The sequence below is a fragment of the Falco rusticolus genome, chromosome 4 (assembly GCF_015220075.1).
Source record: "Falco rusticolus isolate bFalRus1 chromosome 4, bFalRus1.pri, whole genome shotgun sequence".
In the NCBI taxonomy this organism is placed as follows: Eukaryota; Metazoa; Chordata; class Aves; order Falconiformes; family Falconidae; genus Falco; species Falco rusticolus.
Genome location: NC_051190.1, coordinates 27,565,488 through 27,586,221, shown reverse-complemented (window position 1 = coordinate 27,586,221; position 20,734 = coordinate 27,565,488). Strand labels below are relative to the sequence as shown.

Below are 20,734 nucleotides of genomic sequence, written 5' to 3'. Positions count from 1 at the left end.
TTTGAGTAAGCAGTTCTTCTTGTGGAAATGGGAGGAAAATCAACATTGAGTTAACCCATTTCACATCATCTTAAAGTCATTCTACTATCAGCTTCTAAGTTGTTATGGAATGTAGTTCTGTCAACAGAGATGGAAAAACTCGTATGCAGAAAGTACAGGAAATCACATTCTTTCTCACAATTGCAGTTCAAGAAACAGAAGACTGGAGGGTACCTGCTTGATCATAGCCCAGTTGCCATCTGTTCTCAGGTGACTGTGCTGGTGTCCCATATGTACGCTTATCCAGCTTGGTTTTTAAACCAGTTACGACTCTTTCCTTCTATAATTCCTGCTGGAAAGCTGCTTCTATTTGTCACTCAGCTTTACTCATGGTCAATTTCTACCGTCATTCGTTCTTGCCCCTTTATCTTAAATAGCTTTTCTCACTCCATAGTATTTGCAAGCCTGATGTATTTAGCAACCATAAACTGCTCAATCTTCCTTTGGTGAAGATAAACACGTAAAATATTCTCTGTGCTCAGAAGGGAAGTGTTTCTACATACATTCTGTTTTGAAATAGTCTGTTGTGGATTTGAATGACTAGAATTGGATTTGGTACGTCTGAATTCCATCTAATGCTTTGATGCAGTAGTGCTGATGTTAGCAATAGCTGGTTTAGGTTGGTGGCTGGGAGTTACCATGTACTAAAGAATGTTCTCTACATCTCTGTCACTTGCAATTGATGCTCTCAGTTAGTAGAAGGTGGTTGTCAAAGGAGATATTTTTCTTTCTCTGTATCATTCCATTTGCCTTTTCATGTTTTTTGTTTGGTTGTTTGTTTATATTCCTGTTTCTCCCTCTAGTTTAACAATGCTTCTTAGCATTATCTTTGCACCTTCCCATAACATCCTGCATTTGTTTATTACATACTTTTTCTTAAGATTGGTCTTGAAGCCAGTTCTTGAGAAACTGTTACTAAACTTCCTTGGTGGTAGGCAGCATGATGTAATCCCTTCAGCTGGTTTTGTACCATTTCAGTTCTTACACTACTCTCTGTTTAACAGTAACATGCTATTGAGCATCAAAAAATGCTGTGCTGAGTCCACATAAATTAACTTTACTGCTTTTCCTTTTAACTGTCAAATTGGAGAAGGATCTCCATTTTTCTGTCATGGGCTACCTTTTGGTAACTTTGTGTTGAGTTTTATCCTGTTTAAAATTTTCTTTATGTTCATATTTAAGAATATTCAAATTTTACAAGCATTTTAAGGTTGTATTTTCTGTGCTGTCAGACATCCTGTTATCTGATGCCCTGTTTATTCCTACTCATAAGTCTCTGATAGTCCATATAATGTATTGGAGGGCCTGTCTTGAGACTGTTGGAGCAAAAAGTACTCATGAAGCAGGCTTAATTTAGATAACTTATATGTGAAAGTTTGAAAAAGTAATAGAGTTGAAGTACAAGTAACATCTTTATGTGAAGTAAGGAGCTTGTCTGGTTGGCTTGAAAACTACAGGATCAGCACAACCTGGAAGAATTGTTCTGGGCAATTAATTTGTCCCTTTAGAAATGGAGTGGGATGGGATGTCACACTGGGTGTATGGTAGAAAGGGAGGTCATTCCTCATTTACGGAGTGTCACCTTTCTTCTGGCCTGCCAGGTGAGAGAGAAGGTTGCACTTTTTATTTCGTAATATCATTTTGGCCTAAAACTGAGGAAGAACAAGAACAAGTCTGGGAAATATTTGGAGGATGAACGTAGTGACTGAAATAGAGGTTTTTAAAATTACAGTTTGGCACTCTAGTTTTTACATGCCCAGCTGACCTATCAAGAAGGAACTTGATTTCTTTGAGCTTGACATGCTAGTTCAGACATATGGTTCCTCTTTATTAATATGTCAATATATATTTTGCCAAACTGATTTTCATTCCAACCATTAAATACAAACTTCCTTGCCAAAGGAAGACAAAATTTCTGTGTAAATGATGTGGATGGTAGAGAATTATCTGAGAGAGCAAGTGAGCACAAAAGTTGTTTAAATACTGTGTAGTTATACACCTGCTAGTGTTGTCCCATTGAGATGGGAATTTCTGCCTGCTACCGTAGTGAAAACATCAGTAAAAGAACATTTGTGTATTAGGAAACTGTGTATTCTAGCTGTTAAGCTGGACTGTTACTCGAGGAGGAGTAGGGCAGATTAGCAGCTAGTTCTCAGCTAATAGAGGCCTTCATCCAAAGGAAGACCAACCAACCACAAAACCCAAACAACCCTCTCAACCTATATACCAAACTTCTTTTAAACAGAGAATGGTAGAGTATTTTTTGTAAATTTGGAGTATGAATAGCTGTCTTGTTTGTCTCTGAGCCTGTTTAGCAGTTAAGAATAGTTCTTTATCTGTCCCATTAAGATGGTATTATTTTACAGAAAAGTGGGTGGTATCCAATTTTACCCTGGTATTGGCCAACTCCCAGCAAATCCTTGCCAACATTGGAAGATGTAAGAAATATCAACAAATATTTTCTTGAATGATTAATTCTGTAGTTTTTTAAATCAGTGTCCTGCCCCTCAAAACTCTGATATGCTGAGACATGGTACCCAGCATTTATTGGTAATACTTCTTGATATTACAACCACACTGACACAGAAAGCCTTTGTTTTCCAGGAATGTTTTTCCTTTAAAGAATTGAACTGTCTTGCAGAGTTCTTCCTGCTTAATTGTTCTGGCTTGTTAACCTCAGCCTTGGTACAGGCTTTATCCTTGACAGTTGAGGGAGCTGATGGTGGTCAGCAAGTTGTTGACCTCTGGCTCCCAGGTAGCCCGTTGCTGGGCTTGGGGACCTTTGAGAATGGCTGTCTGAAAGTGGGGTGGTCTGGTCAGAGAAATAATGAAACCTATATCTTCTGGGGTTCTGGTGTGTTAAATTTGCTGATCTTTTTTTCTCCAACAGCTACGTCCCCTCGAGTTTCCTCGGAGCTCGAGCAGGCCCGGCCTCAGACAAGTGGGGAAGAGGAACTCCAACTGCAGCTTGCGCTGGCTATGAGCCGGGAAGTAGCAGAGCAGGTTAGTTCCTGTGTAGGTTTTCCAAAGTGTCCATGCTTTGATAGTTGAGACTACAATCCTGTTTGGTTGTTTTTTTTCTTTTCCAATGGCAGCTTGGCTTTGTTCCAGGTGGAACAGGGGGAGAGAAAAGCCATTTTGGAAGATACTTGTTTTATTTTTTTTGTTTAAATCTCTTTTTAAAGTAACTTCAGCCTCCGAGCTGTTGAGGCTAGTGGAAGATGACAATCACTTTGCAAGAAGACTTTGTGTGGGAGGATGTTAATCATCACATTACTGAAGATGTTTTCAGTTAGGAAGAACTGAAAACATTACTAGTCCTTAAAACCTTCATTAATGGGGACAGCATAAGAAATGTCAGTGAATTCTGATTGCAGTGAAATGGAATGATGTGTTCATTTGGTAAGACTGTCTGGAACAGAAGGGTGACCTGATGCAAAGTACTGGAATATGTAAAGAACCTGGTTTAAGTAACTTGGCTCCTAATCTATCACATGGGTTATGTTACTGTGATAATTCCTAGGAGGTTCGTTCTGAATCTGGAGTGAATGCTGTAGTGGTCGATATGATTTACTGCATGTTAATATGGAACAAAGTTGTTGAATCTCAGCTATGAGTGAAAATTCAAGTCAGCAGTGTTGAGTATATGTAATATTTTAGAGGCTTCCTGTGACAACTTTAGCTAACTGCTGTATATTAAGCATTAGTATCCCTATGCTTGGAAGGGGAGACTATCACCCAGTAAACTTTGTCATTGTTGAGCAATAAAGTTAAAGAAAATAAAAATCAGAATCTTATTGATTGAAATGGCTTAAAAAAAAATCACAAGGGAAATACCAGCTGGGGGATTAGTCAACCTCTGAAAGATGATGCAAACAAAGATATTTAAAGTAGTTGAATGTACCACAAACATGGTAGTTTACAGATGTTTAAAACCTACATAATATACGTGGAGTTGGCTAGATTAATTCACTTAGCATTCTTTACAACAGTTGCATCGAGTGTGGAGGGAAGCTGAGAAAAGCCAGGAAAATGAAAGTTTAAATCACTACATACTTCAGTGGTGATGTGAATGCTTAAAAACGTTACAGTAATTTAGAGGTGGGATATTTACTTTGTCTTTAAGTTCGGTGGTGTTTCTAGCATTGTAACTGAATTTTGGAAAGAACATTTCATTTATAGCTTTCCCATTAGAAGTAAAACAACACGAGGGTAAATTTCAATCAGCAAAATAGATGTTACGGTGTTACAGGGTCAGCGTGCTCCTGACCTCTGTTTGAAGCAAGAATCACAAGAAAATTTCCCCCCCACACTTGTGCTATGTACAAGTTACAGCAAATAACCCTGGTAATCCCACTGTGCGTGCCTGTGGTGCACATCGCTCCTAGGGTGGCAGGGATTACTGCCCAGGCCTTCCCTGGCAGTGTCCTGCCAAGGGGGCTAGGACCTGGAGGGAGCAAGCAGCACAGTCTAGGCTAATGGTCTATATCAACAGTGTTGATTTCCTTTGCAGGAGGAGCGCCTCAGACGCGGAGATGATCTGAGATTACAGATGGCTCTGGAGGAGAGTCGCAGAGACACAATTAAAATTCCCAAAAAGAAGGAGGTAGTGCCTTCGACTAAGAAATTCCCGGTTATGCTGCCAAAAGCTGAAATACAGTAACACAAAATAGCTTAATAATGAGCTCTTTTATGCTTTTGGGTTTGCTTTGTTGTATAGCTTAAAGCTTCTTCCATGTGGGTTAAATTTCAAAATACTAGTCAATGCAGGTGTATAAAAGGAAAAAAATAATTGCTTCTTCACTCTCATGGGTTTTTACTTCAGACTGGTAATGCTCTTGATTAAAGCTCAGATTATTCCTGCCCTCAGCATACCACTTTGTTGGACCTAATGGATGCCCTGCCCTCGTCGGCACCGGCCCCGCAGAAAACGGAGCCTTGGGGACCTCCTGCTGTTGCAAACCAAACTGATCCCTGGGGAGGATCCACAGTTGCAGCTACTGCCTCTGACCCATGGCAATCATTTGGTAAGTATAAACTGCCAGAAGGAATGCTTCTTTAAAAGTTTTTGCTTTTTAATGTTGAGCTTTTCGAAGTTTCTCAAGGTACAATGTCATGCTTGATAACGATGGTGTGTTAGTCCATTTTGTTTGTTTCCCATACTCTAGAACTAACGTTCCTCTAACGCATTTCCAAGCAGAAACAAATGGAAATTGCACTCTTTTTAAGCAGCTGGGTTTTTGTATGTGCATTTTGAATCTTAAAGAGGAAAAGAGCGAAGCTTCTGTCATCTTTATACAGCAAAAAAATTTGTCTCAGCGGGAGCATACTCATGCTTTGACTGCTAGTTGTGTCCAGTGTCATGGATTTAGACTCTTGTCAGTACGTAAGAGTACTTAGGCACAAGGTGCTGTAGTTAAGAAGGCCATAGATCTGAATTACCGTGTCTTTAATTGCTCCTGGTGAAATATGATGTGTATACTGTCAGTACCAACTGGATTATTCTTTAAATGGAGATTTTTATACTGAACAAAATTGAGGTTCCTATTTTAAATACTTACTGTGTTCCATAAGCTTCTGATGCTAAATTAATGGAATCTATTTCTGAAGTGAAAGATCCAGTCCTTCACACATTAGAGAGCAATTAAACCCAGTTTTTTGCGTGTTTGTGTGTGTTTTGCTGCCTGTGTAGTGTGCTGTTTTATAGGTTAGCCAAGGTCTGTCCAAGGAGTTAATTCCTTTGCATAAGAAAGTTGATGATTCCTCACAGTACTTGTTAAACTTGCTATATCTGTGGAATTGGAGCTGGATCTAATTTTTGTTGGCTTTGGATTTTTTTCTTTTTGGAGGGACAGGGGGTTTCTGTGCAATGGAAGCTATTTCATGAGGACTAACAGCTTAGTTCTGCAAGTCTTGTTTCATGCTGGTGATTCTACAAGCTCTGCTATAAAGTGCTTTGAAGTCATTTGCATTAGCATTCAGCACGCCACTATAGAGATTCCTGATGAAAATTTTGAAGTTTAGTAATGAAATGCTGCTTCTTCCCCCCTGGTGGCATTAAAGGCACCTACATAGTTACTGGGCCAACTACAGTTCATTGTTCTAAGTGAAATCAGAAAAGCCCAAGTTTTTTTCTGTGGTTAAAAAACAAACAAAACCCACCTTCTTCAAATACCGTGCTCGATCTATCATCCTCTGACAAGATTTTTCTTGTATCAGTTGCAGCTGTAGCATTTCCTCTCATGGCTCCCAGCTTTATTAACGCCATAGAACAACCCCTTGTTCCAGCTTGCTGGTTACTTGGCTCCCAAGTAACTTGAGGGAGCTTGAAGATGTAAGATTTATGAATTGGACTGCTAATAAAAGAGTGGCTCATTAAACTGTATTTCTCAAATCCTGCATGTGTTTTGGCATTTCAGTAGAGATAATGGAAGCTACGGGAAGGTATCTTCCCAAGTGCTCTAATTCTGTGCACTCTTTTTTTATGAAAGAAAAGACTTTTCTTTTTTTTTTTTTTTTTTGAAAGCTTCCGTTTATGGGAATGCTGTCATTAGCATTTCTTGTGTGACATTGCTCGTAACTCAGCACTAAGGGTAGATAAAGGAAATGTAAGTACTGGTGTGGGAATAGTTGGACTTGCTATGAGAATTGCTATGAATAGCAATTGCTACAAATAGTTGGACTTCCTACGAGAATTCTTGCTTGGAGAATTTTAGCGTTGCCTCGTCTGAAGCTGTAGCAAGACCATGCTGCCTGTTGATGAAACAAAGACCACATTGCAAACTGGAATTTGTGCCACTGTGTATAGCATTGAATTATTTTTCAAGAAAATTGTGATGCTGGGGGGTTTGTATGTATTTTTAAAAAATAAAACAGTACTCATTTGTAACTTGAAACCCACATGGTGGTTAAAGATAATAGCTATGTACTACATGGGTAATTCTGTCCTACTCATGGATTATACAGCACTCCTTTAGTAACTAAGCCATGACTAGTTGGGAAGTTTCATTGGGATGGGGGAATGTGTTTGCATGTGCTATCTGACTTGAAGGTAATTGATCACCGCAGAGTTTTCAGGCTGTGCGTTTCAAGTACTGGGTTCCCATTCCTGCACTGTGGTGGGTGGGGGGCAGCGGGGATGAATGACATGGGAGCAAAGCAAGACTGATACCTTCTGACAGAGGCCTGGCCCACTGCAAATCTGAAATGTAATTTGTTAAGCCAAAACAGTGTTATTTAATGGTGGAAGGAAGAAGTCATCGCCTAAGCTGAAAAGCAACAAATTAGTAGGCTAAGGAGGAAGAAGAAAAAACTGGCAGGAAATTGTTATGTAGTGAGGCAAGTTTCTTTCTCTTTCCTTCTCCCTTTACTGCCTTAATTTTCTACTTCCCACTAGGAAGACCTAATCTTGTGCAGAACCTGGAGCAGTTTGGTAGCCTGAATTTGTAGGAATGAAGAGTTTTCAGCATCTTCCAATAAAAATGGGAATCCTGAACATAAAGGCATGAGGTTTAAAAGAAAAATACAGGAAGAGGTATTAGTGGACAGCTTAGATCTGTGCCAGGAGGAGTCTTACAAATGGGAATAAAAAGCACAACTAGCTCAGGGAAGCTGATTATATTTTTATAAAATGACAGTATGGTTAAAAGAGTTTGAAAAATATTCCCTTTGAATCTTACATATTTCTGTTCTTTGTCCAAGCCTTAATGTTGTGTATTTCATACCTTTTACATATAGACTTTTTAGAAACCTCCTTTCCCATGAGTTCATAAATTCACCCTGTGATTTAGGTCATCTTCAGTCAGATGTTGTCTATTGTGGTGGCAGCGTAAAAAAAGCAAGTTTTCTTGTTGGAACTGCAGATTTTTTTATTCAGCTTCAAATGGGAGATTTTATTAATTTCTTGCACAGAATTTACTTGTGCTTGTTGTTCAGTATGTAGGACAGAAATGCTGAGACATCAGTATTCCTAATATTGAACTGCTTCGCCTATTTATGTTTAGTATTAATTGGCAGTAATGGCTCATAAGAGAGATTAATCTCCAAGGAAGGGTTTCCAAAATGAAACTGTGCTGACTTGTATTCCTGTTGGCTTTATTTGCAGGTGCCAAACCAGCTGCTTCTGTTGACCCTTGGGCAGCACCAGCAGGATCCACAGCTCAGTCTCTGTCCAAAAATGTTGACCCTTGGGCCCCTGCTCAGCCATCTTCTACTGCAGCAAAATCATCTGTGGATCCTTGGGGACCAGCACCTGCAAACAAACCTCTGTCTACTTCTGGTGAGAAATGGTCTCATCCCATATCCATATTATTTGAGTAATGAAAGTGAAATTTCTTGCATTGCTTGGTTAAAAGAAGCTGTGTGCTGAACAATTTGCAGAACTGGTTGGTAAAATAATAAATGGGAGTTGTAATGGCTAGCAGCAAAAAGAACTTAAGATGTAATTATTCTGACTTGGAGCTCTGAATCCTTGTTACTTCTTCAGGCTCTGTCCCTTGTATGTTCTTTCATTGGTATGTGTGGATGCATGCTGAGCACTTACGGCTGCTGCTGCTGTTGGTTTTTAAATGGGTTTTATCTTTAATTAGACAAGGACTTAATTTCTGGAAATGAATGATACTATAATTTTACCTTTCATCATGATAAATAGCTATGCAGATGGATGTCTCTGCACACATAGATTGACAGGTTGAACAGCTTCATGCTCTGAGGAGACTTTTAGAGGTGCAAATGTTAATTCAGACTGAGGGTGTGAAAGCTATCCCTAAGTCCTTGTGTAGCAAGATGCAGAAGGTGCTGATGTAATTGTCTATTCATGCTCTGTAACTAATGCAACCTTGATGAATCTTAATACCTGGTATTTTCATGTTGGCACCGTGGCTAAATGCATCCTAAATGCATTTTCTGCTAGTCATTCATTTCAGTGCATAATAAACAAAGGAATCTGAGTACTGCAAAAGGTTCTCTCATCAGCTTTTCACTGGGCAAAGGGCAATAACTAGATCATTATGAGAATGATTCTTGAACTATGGTGGGTCTTTGTTCTTGATAAGAAGTATTAGTGATGCACAATCTTCACTCATTCTCTTGGGATTTTGTCTTTTTGCCCTTTTTATGGAGCTAAGCGGTACTTCCATTTGCTTGAAATGTGGTGGAGGTTAAAACTAAATTAGAAAAACATTTCAACTAATTAAAAAAACCCAGCAAACTTTAAAGCTGTTCAGGATGGTGATTGCTGTTCATTTAGGTGTGGTTTTTCTTCCTCCATTTTGAGGTGAGTGTGTCCACGTTTTGAAAGTGTTAACTTTTTCATTGGTTGCAAGCTATGGGCAAGTTCTGGTGCTTTAGCTAACAGGGCCTTACTGTCTCTACATGGCATAGATAACCTTTTCTGTTGCATTACTCCTCCTTTTAACTTGGGAAGCGTAAGTCAAATCATTGCTTAAGTTGTAGCAATGCTAGATTTGTCCTTGGAACCGTATTCAGGAGTGTGTTTTACTTGAGGGCTGTTTAACACTTTATAGTTTAGGCTGTAAATTCGTTGCTGTTGTCTTTCTCTGCAGCAATATCTGCCTGCCTATAAGTCTCTCTAGTGCAGACACTCAGTAAAAACCCAGCATGCTAAGGTGTGCCTCGCATTGTGATTTAAAAGCACATTGCTCTGAATTAGTTGGCTAATACTGTAAGAAAGGACAGTTCTCTGATGTTATCCTTCTCCCTGGTCCTGGGTAAGAGTAGGAGCTGATCTGAACTGCTGCCCTGGATCCTGACAGAGCGGCTTCTTGGTAACGTGAATGGATTAGCAATTCCTTTCAGTAGGATCAGGTGTGTGATGCAACTGAAGATCTGTTAATGACAGGGCTGTCTTGTTGTTTTGAACAGGAAGTACATCTTTTGACCTCTTCAGTAATTTGAATGGTACAGTTAAAGATGATTTTTCTGAATTTGACACACTTCGAACTTCCAAAAAGCCAGGTATGAATCAAATTCTTAGCATGCGGACAGTTTGGGTGATAGTCTCAGCAACAAATGTCTCTACTCTTAAATTTTATTTTAAAAAAAATAAAAATTGACTTTCACAAAGGAAGAGACTAAAACTGGTGATGATGCAGCAGTAAAAGCTTGTTAGCATTTTGGCCTGTGCATGAACTTACAGGGAATAGGCCTTTTGCATTGTAGGCCATAGAATCTCGCTCTGTAACCTTTTGCTGCATTGACCCAGAAATCTGTTTGACTTCTAAATTTACAGTATCCAGTGTGATTGTAGCATGGCTCATGCTCAGAGTGTCACACAGAACAATGTTAACTGAATTTGTCAAATGTGTAAATTCTAGTGTGTAACAATAGCAGGAAGATGAGAAAATACACTTCTATGAATGCTTTAATTTATCTTTTATTTGGTTGTTAGGCACTATAATAAAAATTGCCAGCCCTTAACATATAAGTGCTGTGTTCTTTCAGGATGGTTCTGCCTGAAAGAATGGTGACTAATTCAAAGCTGGGCTAGGCTTCTTTAACACAAAAGAGAGAACTGGGTGGAATTTAGCTAGGAAGGGTGCAGCAGTGGTGTAGTGCAAGGGCAGAAGCAAAGGTGTTTGAATATCTTTTCCTTGGAGACTCTTAGTCCCATCTGTTGCAGCATAGCTGTGAGAATATTTGTCAGGGCAAATCAGGTAGCACCTTCAGTAGAGCACTGCAACTCTTAACTGTAGCTTCTTCATACTCTTCTAAAGAACATTTATCTGCTTGCATGCTATAAGGGTGTAATGTGTACTGAAATGTATAAATCTGACTAATACAAACAATAGGTTTTAAAACGTTTCTCTTGTCAGAGGCTTCAGGGTTTCTTTGCTTGACTATGTAGATTAATGAGGTAAATTTTGTTTTTCTCTTTGTGTTGTTTCAGCTGAATCAGGTTCCACTTTGCCATCTCAGCATAGCGGTACCACAAGTCCTGATCTCTTTGATTCCCAGCACTCAAGCATGACATCAAGCAAACAAAGTGCAGCTCGGAAAACCCCTGAGTCTTTTTTGGGCCCCAATGCTGCTTTGGTAAACCTGGATTCACTGGTGTCTAAGCCACCGCAACCTGTTACTTCACTGAATCCATTCTTGGCACCAGGTCTGTTCCTGCACATTCCTTCAGTTTTCTGTTGTAGCTTTCCCTTCCTATAGGAAAACTCTGCATAACTCAGTCCTATTTGATTTAATGTCAGTTAGTTTGGCTTGTTTTTCTTGATTACTTCAGCCAACAGATCATGACTGTGAGCAGGAGGGCAAGGCATCGTGGTTTCAAGGCATACTGCGGGACCCTGAAAGCACAGAGTTTTTGCTCTTGCCTCTGCAGCTGATCTGCTGGCTGAGCTCTGTTCAAGCAGTTTCTCTTCCACTTTTACCCTTGCTCTCTCAAAATTATTTGTGTTAGAAGACTTTGGGTTATTAAAAATGACTGAGCTAAAGCTGACATTGCAAAACAGGTAAGATGTGAAGTTGGGCCACCAGAGAATCCCTTGGGAAGGTAATAGGTGGTAGGTTCCTGTGGAACCAGGTAGGAATTGTGCTTTTGCTTGTGCTGCAGCAGGCGCAGTAGCACCTCTGACTGCAGCCTGAGGTTCCAGATAGCAAACTGCAGTGTAATTTAGTGGGTTGTTAGTTAGGCTGTCTTTAGGCTAGCTTGACAAACTAGTTTTGATCAAAACCCACTCTCAATGTATTTTGGGGGGGGGGGGGGGAAAGAAAAAAAAAAAAAAAAGTAGGTTGTTACAGTTCTGTAAGTTGGCCTGTGTGATAAAGTGAGCTTGTACTTAGAGCAGCCATAGATAGTGACACTGAGCACATGGAAGATGTATGTATTTTCTAAAAGCTGTTTGTATGCACTGACATGTCTATGTGATACTAGCATGGGCAGATAAAGTGCTATTTCAGTATTTATTTTCTTCACTCTTCCAATGAAAAAAAAAAAAAAGACGGTTTATTAAACTCCTTGGGTAGGAAAAAACCAGTAATTCTGGACAACCTTGGCAGTGTTTAGCAAGAGGAAGTCTGTGTATCTGCCATTACCGGTTACTACAAGAAGTTTATAAGGGGTCACTGGGCCATCCAAATAACACTATACATATATGGTAAAAGGAATTTGTAGTGTTGGCAGCAGTCCAGAGAACCTCAAACGCTGGGAAAGTTATTCTCTGATTTCTCTAGCACCGCTGTAATTCGGAAACAACTTGTTTACTTTACGAATTCTTGTCAAAACTCAGTGCCAGAAACATGTACAACTTCTAAATGGAGTTGACTGGATGAGATCTTGAAGCAAACGCACAAATCTGCAGTAGTCAGATTGCAGTAAAGGAGTACAGAGAGCCTGCAGTTCTCTTCTGCAATGCAAATTTGAAGTAGCATTTTAAAAAATATAAATTGGTGATCTGGATGTAACCAAATTTAGAACCTGGCTCTCCAGTGACCACTATCAGAACTGGAAACTGTTGGTCAGCAAAGGGATGTTTTGTGGCATTGGACAGGCTGGACTGATGGGCTGAGGCTGATTTGTATGAGGTTCAACAGGGCTCAGTGCCGGGTTCTGCATTTGGGTCACACCAGCCCCAGGCAGCGCGACAGGCTGGGGGCAGAGGGGCTGATGAGCTGCCTGGTGGGAAAGGACCTTGGGGTGCTGGTCAACAGCCGGCTGAACAGGAGCCAGCAGTGTGCCCAGGTAGCCAAGGTGGCCAGCAGCATCCTGGCTTGTGTCAGAAACAGCGTGGCCAGCAGGACCAGGGCAGTGCCCGTCCCCCTGTACTGGGGGCACTGGTGCGGCTGCCCCTTGAACCCTGGGTTCAAGTGTGGGGCCCCTCACTGGAAGAAAGACCTTGAGGGACTGGAGCATGTCCAGAGATGGGCAGGGGGCTGGGGAAGGGGCTGGAGTACAAGTCTTAGGAGGAGCAGCTGGGGGAACCAGGGCTGGTTTAGCCTGGAGAACCTTATCACTCTCTACAGCTGCCTGACAGGGGCTGTAGTGAGGTGGGGGTCGGTCTCTTCTCCCAAGTAATGAGTGATAGGACAAGAGGAAACGGCCTCAAGTTGCACTGGGGGAGTTAGGTTGGATACCAGGAAAAGATCTCTTCACTGAAAGGTTTGTCAAGCACTGGGACAGGCTGCCCAGGGAGGTGGTGGAGTCGTTGTCCCTGCAGGTAATAAAAACGTGTGTAGATGTGGTGCTTAGGGCTGTGGTTCAGGGGTGGGCTTGGCACTGCTGAGTTAGCGGTTGGACTCTGATCTGAAAGGTCTTTTCCAGCCTAAATGATTCAATGATTCTCTGATTGATAGGTTCAAGGAAACAGACTGTACTTGTGCACCAGTGCAGCCCCAGTTTGCTGAATGCGTCCACGCAGGTTTCTCTGCAGGGTGTTTTGGGGTTGGGAGCACGTGGAGATGGCCAGGAGGGGATTTGCCAGAAAAGATGATCTCCAAAATCTTGTGTTTATGGTGTGCGATCTCTTTCCCTCTTCCCGCTTCTTCTCTCAAAACTAGGCGCCGCTACAGCACCAACTCCAATCAACCCCTTCCAAGTGAATCAGCCTCAGCCACTCACTCTAAATCAGATGAGAGCGAGTCCTGTGATGGGAACCAGCCCTTCCTTCAGTGCTGTGCCACCGATAAGCATGGAGCCAATACCTCTGTCTTCCATGGCCCCAGTGCCTGTGGGAATGGCACCGATACCAGCTATGGGCACTGTGGCCTCTATAACAAGGATGGGCCAGGGGCTGAACGTGAGCATTGCAGGATCAATGACCCAGCCTCTTCACAGTACAGGAATCCCGCCGTCAGCATCCCAGTCTACAAATACAACTAACCCTTTTCTCCTATAAAGACCCAATTAAAGGAACTTTCTTTTCATAGTGTTTCCAGGCTGAAGTCTTTACAGCAAAATGAACGTGGCCTGTGTGGACTGAACGGTGTGTAAGAGACTTGGAAGTAGATTTGCAGTTTACAGTTATGATCTTTGAAGAGTTGTCTCTACTTACCAGTTAATCTAAATCTAGTCTTTGCTACAGATGGTACCTTACTTTGGCTTGTTGAGCATTATGTGAAATGTTCAGACTTTTCACCAAAGTTAGATTCTGCCCATTTTGTTACTTTGTTAATCATTTCAATACACTTTCTAGGGAGAACCTGCCATTTTAAACTCCGTGGGCTATTTTGTAGATGTCAGATGATGTGCTGGATCCTGAAATTACTATTTACCTGCATATGTCACTTCTTATGCCCATATGATAGACCTGAGATTCAGAGTGCTAGTGAATGTTTTGCACATAACTATACACAGTTCTAGACTGTTGGTTCACCCATAGTCCTTACTCTAGAAGAGAATGATTCGGAGGGCCCAGGTGGCTGGTTTTTATGCATTAAACATTGCAACGCAAAATCACACTGCTTTCGTATAAGAGGTTTGACCGAGAAAGCAAGCTTGTCTCAAAAGCAAAAAAACAAAAAAACCAAACTTCCCCAAAAAACCCAGACAAAAAACCCCCAGAACATTCTCAAGTTGTCAAGTATAACGTGTGCTGTTGTATGCAGTGTTGAATTTGTACACTACTCTTTAAGGACTCCTGAGGAACTCTCTGTGAGTGGCATGCTGCACTCGTGCTGAGTGAGTGTCCTGCTCTGTGCTTGTCCAGTACCAGCTTCGTTTGGAAGTTAACGTGTATTTTGTTTTTATTTGACTTACAATGTGAGTTGAAAGAAAAAAGAAATACAGTGGGACAACTCTGAATTCAATTTCACCGGGGCAAGCTTTAAAACTAATTCAGGCTTAACCTTGCTATATGCAGTTACTCTTGTATACTTTTGCACATATTTTGTTTAGTACAGTTTCATATTTGAGTTTGCAGAGTTACCTAATAGTCCTTTTTTTGCTAATTTTTATAATGTGGTTCTTATTTAACTGTCTGGTTTTGATAGATTTATCAAGTCTGGCTGAAAAATTAAGATATTGGCAAATGTCATTTTTATGGTTTTAATGCCCTCTTATTTATGGTTTTAGCTCTTTGTTTCTGTAAAGAGAGTTTAAAAGGGAAGATTAACACTAAAATATTTACTTTTAAATGAAGTATTCATAATGCAAATCAAAACAAATTCTCGTGACTAATTATTTTTAGATGAATTAAATTTGAGCATAACATGATTTAAGACTGCATTAAAAAGAAAAAACACTAAAGTCGCCTTTCCCTTGATTTGTTCCCGTTTTCCAGTTACCAAAATGGACAGACGTTTAGCCTTTATGACTGTCGGAAGAGAGGCTGTTTTTTCTTGTAATACTTGAGATGTTAAAAATTCTAATGTACAAACACGACTCATTAATTTTATTGACTAATTTTTCTTAATGAAAGGTGCGCTCCATATTGATAACCGGTTCCATTTACAACTATTAATTGTAAGCTGAACTATTACATTTTAACTTGCATGCCTGGACTCATCGGCACTAAACCACGCTCAGGTTCCAGCCAGTGTTTCTGGTGGAAACCTGGCCTTCTCACAGATGGCAACGTGTCCGAGCTCTGCTTTCACAAGCAACGCAAACACCCGCAGAGCATGTGGAAAGGGATGTTCCCGTGCTTGCTACTGCCTTGAGGGCGTCTCTGTGAATGAACTGATGCATCTTGGTGGCCTTTCCCTAATGACAAGGAGGGGAAAACAAAACAAAACAAAGAAGATGAAAGAAGTTGTCAGAGTTGTGTGTTCTGGTGTAGTGATGCTGTGTGGGACTGTGCCAGTCTAGGGTTGTGTGCCACAGGAGAGAGGGGCTGGCTGACGTGGAAGGGACTGGGTTATATCTTTTGGTGGGTAGGGGAGGCTGAAAGACTATCAAATCTAGGGTACAATCACAGATTTTAGCTGTGTAGGTCAGTGTAGCTCTATTAGTGTACGGAATGCTAAGTGTGTGGATGTTTCTATGCAGATTGTTCTATCCTCTTGAATACTATTGAATTTGCAAGTAGGATTCAGAATATTCATCTGCTCTTGTTTTTATATAGGAGGAAAGAGAATTGCTGTCCACACCCAGTATGTCTTTAAAAAAAAAACAAAACAAAACAAAAAACCATTCATGTTGCCTTTCAGAATAAGGAAAAATACTTTACTTTTTTGTTGTTGTTGAAGTTATTGAAAAGTGTAGACCAGGAAGGGTGTGATTCTTGCAGATGGAGGGGGGGTGGGGGGTGGGGAAGTGATTTCCACTTGATCTGTGGCAAGATTTATCCATCATTATTTTTCCAATTTAATTTTATCAACAGTGGAATTGAGGTCACTTGATGTTTTTCCCTTGGTCTGTCACCTGAATGCATTTGCAACAGTTAGATGGGGCATGGTCTGTTCAGCCAAAAATGTGTAACCGCATCCTGTCGTTAAACACTAGGTAACATTTTGGAGGCGAGGTGGAGTTTGATAGTAAGTATTCAAAATGATAAAGTTATCTACGGTTCAGAGTCACGATTTGTCACCGTGAATGATAAAACTGTGCTGTTGGTCTGGTAGGGAGCCCTAGCTTAATGAAACTGCTGAATGGCAAATTGTTGCTTTCACCAAGCCACTTCTGTAAGAGCTGTATTACTTTATACCTATCTATGTATAGATATATATCGCACAATAAACCAGGACAGGGCACTCTGAAGAGCGATCGGCCCAGACTGTGCTGCTGTAAAGCTTTAGGCTAAGGACTGACTGTGCCGAGATTCCCAGCCTGGCGTGGGGGTTGTGGCAGGAGCCGAGTGGAAGACGATACGAGCTGGTTTGGTGAATGTGCTTGGTTCCTGGGCTGGAGGTGCGCCCGTGTCGCAGCTTGTGCAGGTGTGGGGCGCTGTAGCAGTGACGCTGAACGGTGGCTGCTGTCCTAGCCAGGTGAACCTTCAGTTGTGTCCAGAATGGTCAATCTCTTTTCGCGATGATTTAACTGCTTTCCAGAATAACTCTTCCTCCCTCCTCGCCCTCCCACTTCTTTTTGCATGGAGGACACGTGCGTATCCGATCACATCTGCTCTGGCATATTTCTCCAAATGCATTTCCCTCTCCCCCTTCTTCTCTCACTTGCAAATACTAAAAGTGCTTTTGATTTTTAAAATGTTAGTATCCCAAAATAGCCTTACTGGTCAAATTGACCAAAGATAAAGTGTTAAATATTTTGTAAAAAAAAAAATAAAAAAAAAATCTTGGCATAATTTTAAACCCAAAATAAGCTCAGTTATTTATTCAGTTTTATACTATATAGAAACTAAACTACATTGAGGGGACAGGGAAGGAAAACCATGGTGGGTTGTGGTGTTTACAGTCTTTTTGAAGTCCCATAGCTAAGACAACTATTCTTATCCATCTTCCCTTTTGCTGTTACGGTTTCTAATGTGTACTGTATGTATTAATATTGCACAAATTGTGGAGAAATATATGGTTTATTTTTCACAGCAGAATCTCACAAGACTTGCTTCCTTTACAACTGTTACAATTTAAATATTTACCAAACTGTTTTCATAATACTGGGAGCCGGCTGCTTTTTATGAATTTGTGCTGACTATTGACATTATTTACTGTATAAATAATTTATCATTTGTACTATTGTATCATAATGTCTGTATCTTTGTGTCATTTTTCCCAAGCGAAGTCACAGATGTGATATTTAATAATGCCATCAGAACAGTGGAAAGACAAGGGGTTTGTAGGTGACTGGTCAGAATTAAAATTGTATTGCTTATATTCCAGCCGTGTTGCTTCTTCAAGACTCTGCGTAGTGTTTATAATCCCATTCAAAAAAACTGTTGCTGCCATGCTTGGTTTGGTTTTCGAGCAAGTTGATGGCTTGATTGAGATAATTTAAGGTTTGTGCTAAAAGTCCTAGGTGCTAGGAGAAATCTAACCGTTACGGAGAGTAATGCTTCTTGTACATTGTCAATGTGATTTCTTCGATGCTTTCATCACTTTCCTGGGGCAGGCCTGCTCTTACTATGAGAAAGGAGAGTTTCTTATAGGTCACTTAAATCGGAATCAGTTGAGACCTTACTAACTCAATAAAAATGAAGACTTGTGTTGCAGGTGACTGAATTGCTTCTTTAAACCACATAACCCTTTAAACAGCACTTTTGGAGGGGTAAGCAAGGACTGTCTCGTGGAGGCTTCTGTGTTTATGTGAAGACAGAAGTCTGGGGAAGGTGTGACTTAAAGCCAGCACTTGTGGAGTAAGGGCTGGGGAACTGTGACAAAACGTCTTCGCTTCCCAAGTTTGCAGTAGTTCAGTCTTGCCCTTCCTGCAGGCTTGGCTCCGTCCCCTCGGTCAAGTGGCCCGGCAGATGGGTAACAGGGAGCCTGGCTCCAGCAGGGAAGTGATTTCAGCTTCTAATTCTGGACGGTTTAAGTTGAAGGGTGCTTAATTAGCAGGCTATTTCAAGAGCTACCTCTCCAGAGCCCTTCCAGGTTTTCTGTAGTTTGCTGCCAATCAGGCTGATCACTAATTGAAAAGTTAATTTCTTAATGCTGACACTGCAGTGGTGCTAAAGACCCGACTGTCAGAAAGGTGGCCACAGGGAAAAAAACATCTGTTTTGGTTTCCGATCCGTGGTACGGAGCTGGCTGGGGGTGTTGTGCAAACCGGCCGCCCCAGTAGCATGCCAGTTTCCCTGGAGAACGAGGCTGGCTCTGGTCAGGTCTTTGATTCGTTTTGCTTCTGTGTTTGGGCCACTAATAAAAAGAGGAAAAACGTCCTTTGCCAGGGTGGCAGCCCAGATACCTGTGGCTTTTTGTACCTCTCATTTTTACAGAAGGATGCTTTCCGCTGCTGGGGGGTGGGGTGGGGGGCTCCTGTGCGTGTGTGTTGCTCTGGCTGCTCGCTCTTCCTGTGTGATCAGCACTTCTGCTCTGGTTTACTCTGGCCTCTTGACATCGCATGTTAAATAAAGCTGCTGGTTACAGGAAAGGTTTAGGAAGGACTCAAAGTGGAAACGTGGGTGATGACTCTGTGATGCTCCTCAAAAGGAGCTGAATGCCGCAGGCTGGGCTGGCCGAGGGGCTGCTGGAGGGAGCCGGAGCTGACAGGGCCTGTTGGGAGCTCTGGCTGCGGCCGAGCCTTCCTCTGGCCTTGGGCAAGCTGCGCTGCCCCGACCCGGCTCTCCTCTTCCTCTTCTGTGAAGTGGGGCGGTGTTTGCCCACTGCGGAGGAAGAGGCTGGCTGGATGAAGCATTATCTAGAGCCTTGCCCTCATCCGCACCAGTGTTGCCAGAGTGTTTCTGCTGAATGCGTACGTTGCCGTTACCTCTTGTTTGTGCTGGCCCGAGTGACGTAACTTGGCTCTTCCGCTCCTTTTCGTCGAACTGTGAGAAAATGGTTTGAGTCGGCTTGTGCCGTGGCTTTGGCAAGACTTTTGCAACTGCCTGCCATCTACATTGCAGAGAACCAGTGTGATTTATGGAGCCCTTTGTGTTTAAAACTTCTGCCTTGTTGAAGTTAGCTGTCATCCACCTCCCGGGTAGTCCCTGTCCTGGGAGCTGGGACATGGACGAACGCGGATTTCATAAAGGCAAACGTTTGGGAGCTCAGGATTATAAATGGTGAGGAGCCGGGGTTGTACGCTGCAGTAATGATCCTGTCTTTGCTGTCAGTCGATTGTACCCTGTAATGGGTGAAGAATTGGGGTTTTGATGAGTCAAGGTTCCCTCTGGTGCTTCAGACATCCCTGTCAATTACCCATTAGGGCGGTTAATTGGCAGCAGTCTGGCGATCGATAGGGGATCGGCATCCTACCCGTGTAACACAACCTAGTGATTTGCAGCGGTTGAAGTAGTAATTGATGAATGGGGGAGCATGGTGATGCCTTTGCGGGGAGATAGCGCGGCCTTTGGCTTTGCTAGGGGGAGCCCAGAGCTGTACCAAACCTGGAGTGAGCAATGGGACCCTCAGATCCGTGGTAAATTTTAAGATCGGAGATAATCTGTCCTTCCCCCAACAGCTGTTTAATGGGTGGGACAAGGAGGCGGTGCAGACTTTATCCACAAGTAAACTGGTGACCAGCAGGATTGTTCGGTGTGATGTGCATTGAAACTCGGCTCAAAAAGGCTGCTTAAAGCATGTGAACGTCTGCATGGCCAGCGGAGCGCGGATCCTGCCGTGCCGTGCTGAGGGCCGCAGGCAGCGTGTGCTGCTGGAGGTGGATGAGATGCTGGGCTGGAGGGAGCGGGTGTCTGTCAGCCACTGTGGCTGTTGAGCAGCACTTAGCACGTCCAGGCTGCTTCTCTGCTTGATCCGTTCTCAACGTGTTGAGCAAATGTGTTCCTGTTCTCAGATGAAAGAAAATAAATGACATTTCAAATAGACAGAATAAAGCTGTAGTATAAGGTAGAGTCTGTCTTCTCAGCTCCCTGCCTGCTGCTGCCTGACGTGAAGCCTCACTGGGACATCAGCACTCCCAGCTTTGCAGTTTGATTGCTTAAATATGCTCTAGGAGATCCTCACAAGCCAGTATCATGGTTTTAAGCCCTGTTTAAACATCTGGAGCTGCTGTAGATCCGATCAGGGCTCGATCCAGCTCAGGGTCCTGCTTCTGGCGTAGAGCCCTTCGTAGAGCAAAGGCGTTGTGGCCAGTAGCCACCAGTACAGCTGCCGGACGGGCCCTTTGTGAAACCGCCGTGTGTGGGCTGTGGGAGCAGCGTGGCACACGGCTGCGTCGGGC

The 20,734-nt window shown here is 42.2% G+C and overlaps 1 protein-coding gene across 4 annotated transcripts in view; it reads left to right on the top strand.

The window, feature by feature from the left end:
* EPN2 (epsin 2) overlaps window positions 1-18,107 on the top strand; it is a 47,927-nt gene extending 29,820 nt beyond the window's left edge. For 2 of the 4 annotated variants that reach the window (XM_037383340.1, XM_037383341.1), the window contains 7 exons: window positions 2,930-3,042; window positions 4,553-4,645; window positions 4,910-5,066; window positions 8,144-8,317; window positions 9,922-10,014; window positions 10,946-11,161; window positions 13,561-18,107. In XM_037383340.1, the coding sequence (XP_037239237.1) occupies window positions 2,930-3,042; window positions 4,553-4,645; window positions 4,910-5,066; window positions 8,144-8,317; window positions 9,922-10,014; window positions 10,946-11,161; window positions 13,561-13,898 (1,184 nt within the window). In that variant the 3' untranslated portion in view covers window positions 13,899-18,107. The remainder of the gene's footprint in view (window positions 1-2,929; window positions 3,043-4,552; window positions 4,646-4,909; window positions 5,067-8,143; window positions 8,318-9,921; window positions 10,015-10,945; window positions 11,162-13,560) is intronic. The other 2 variants (XM_037383343.1, XM_037383342.1) reach the window with 2 other exon arrangements.
* Window positions 18,108-20,734: the final 2,627 nt, after the last annotated feature.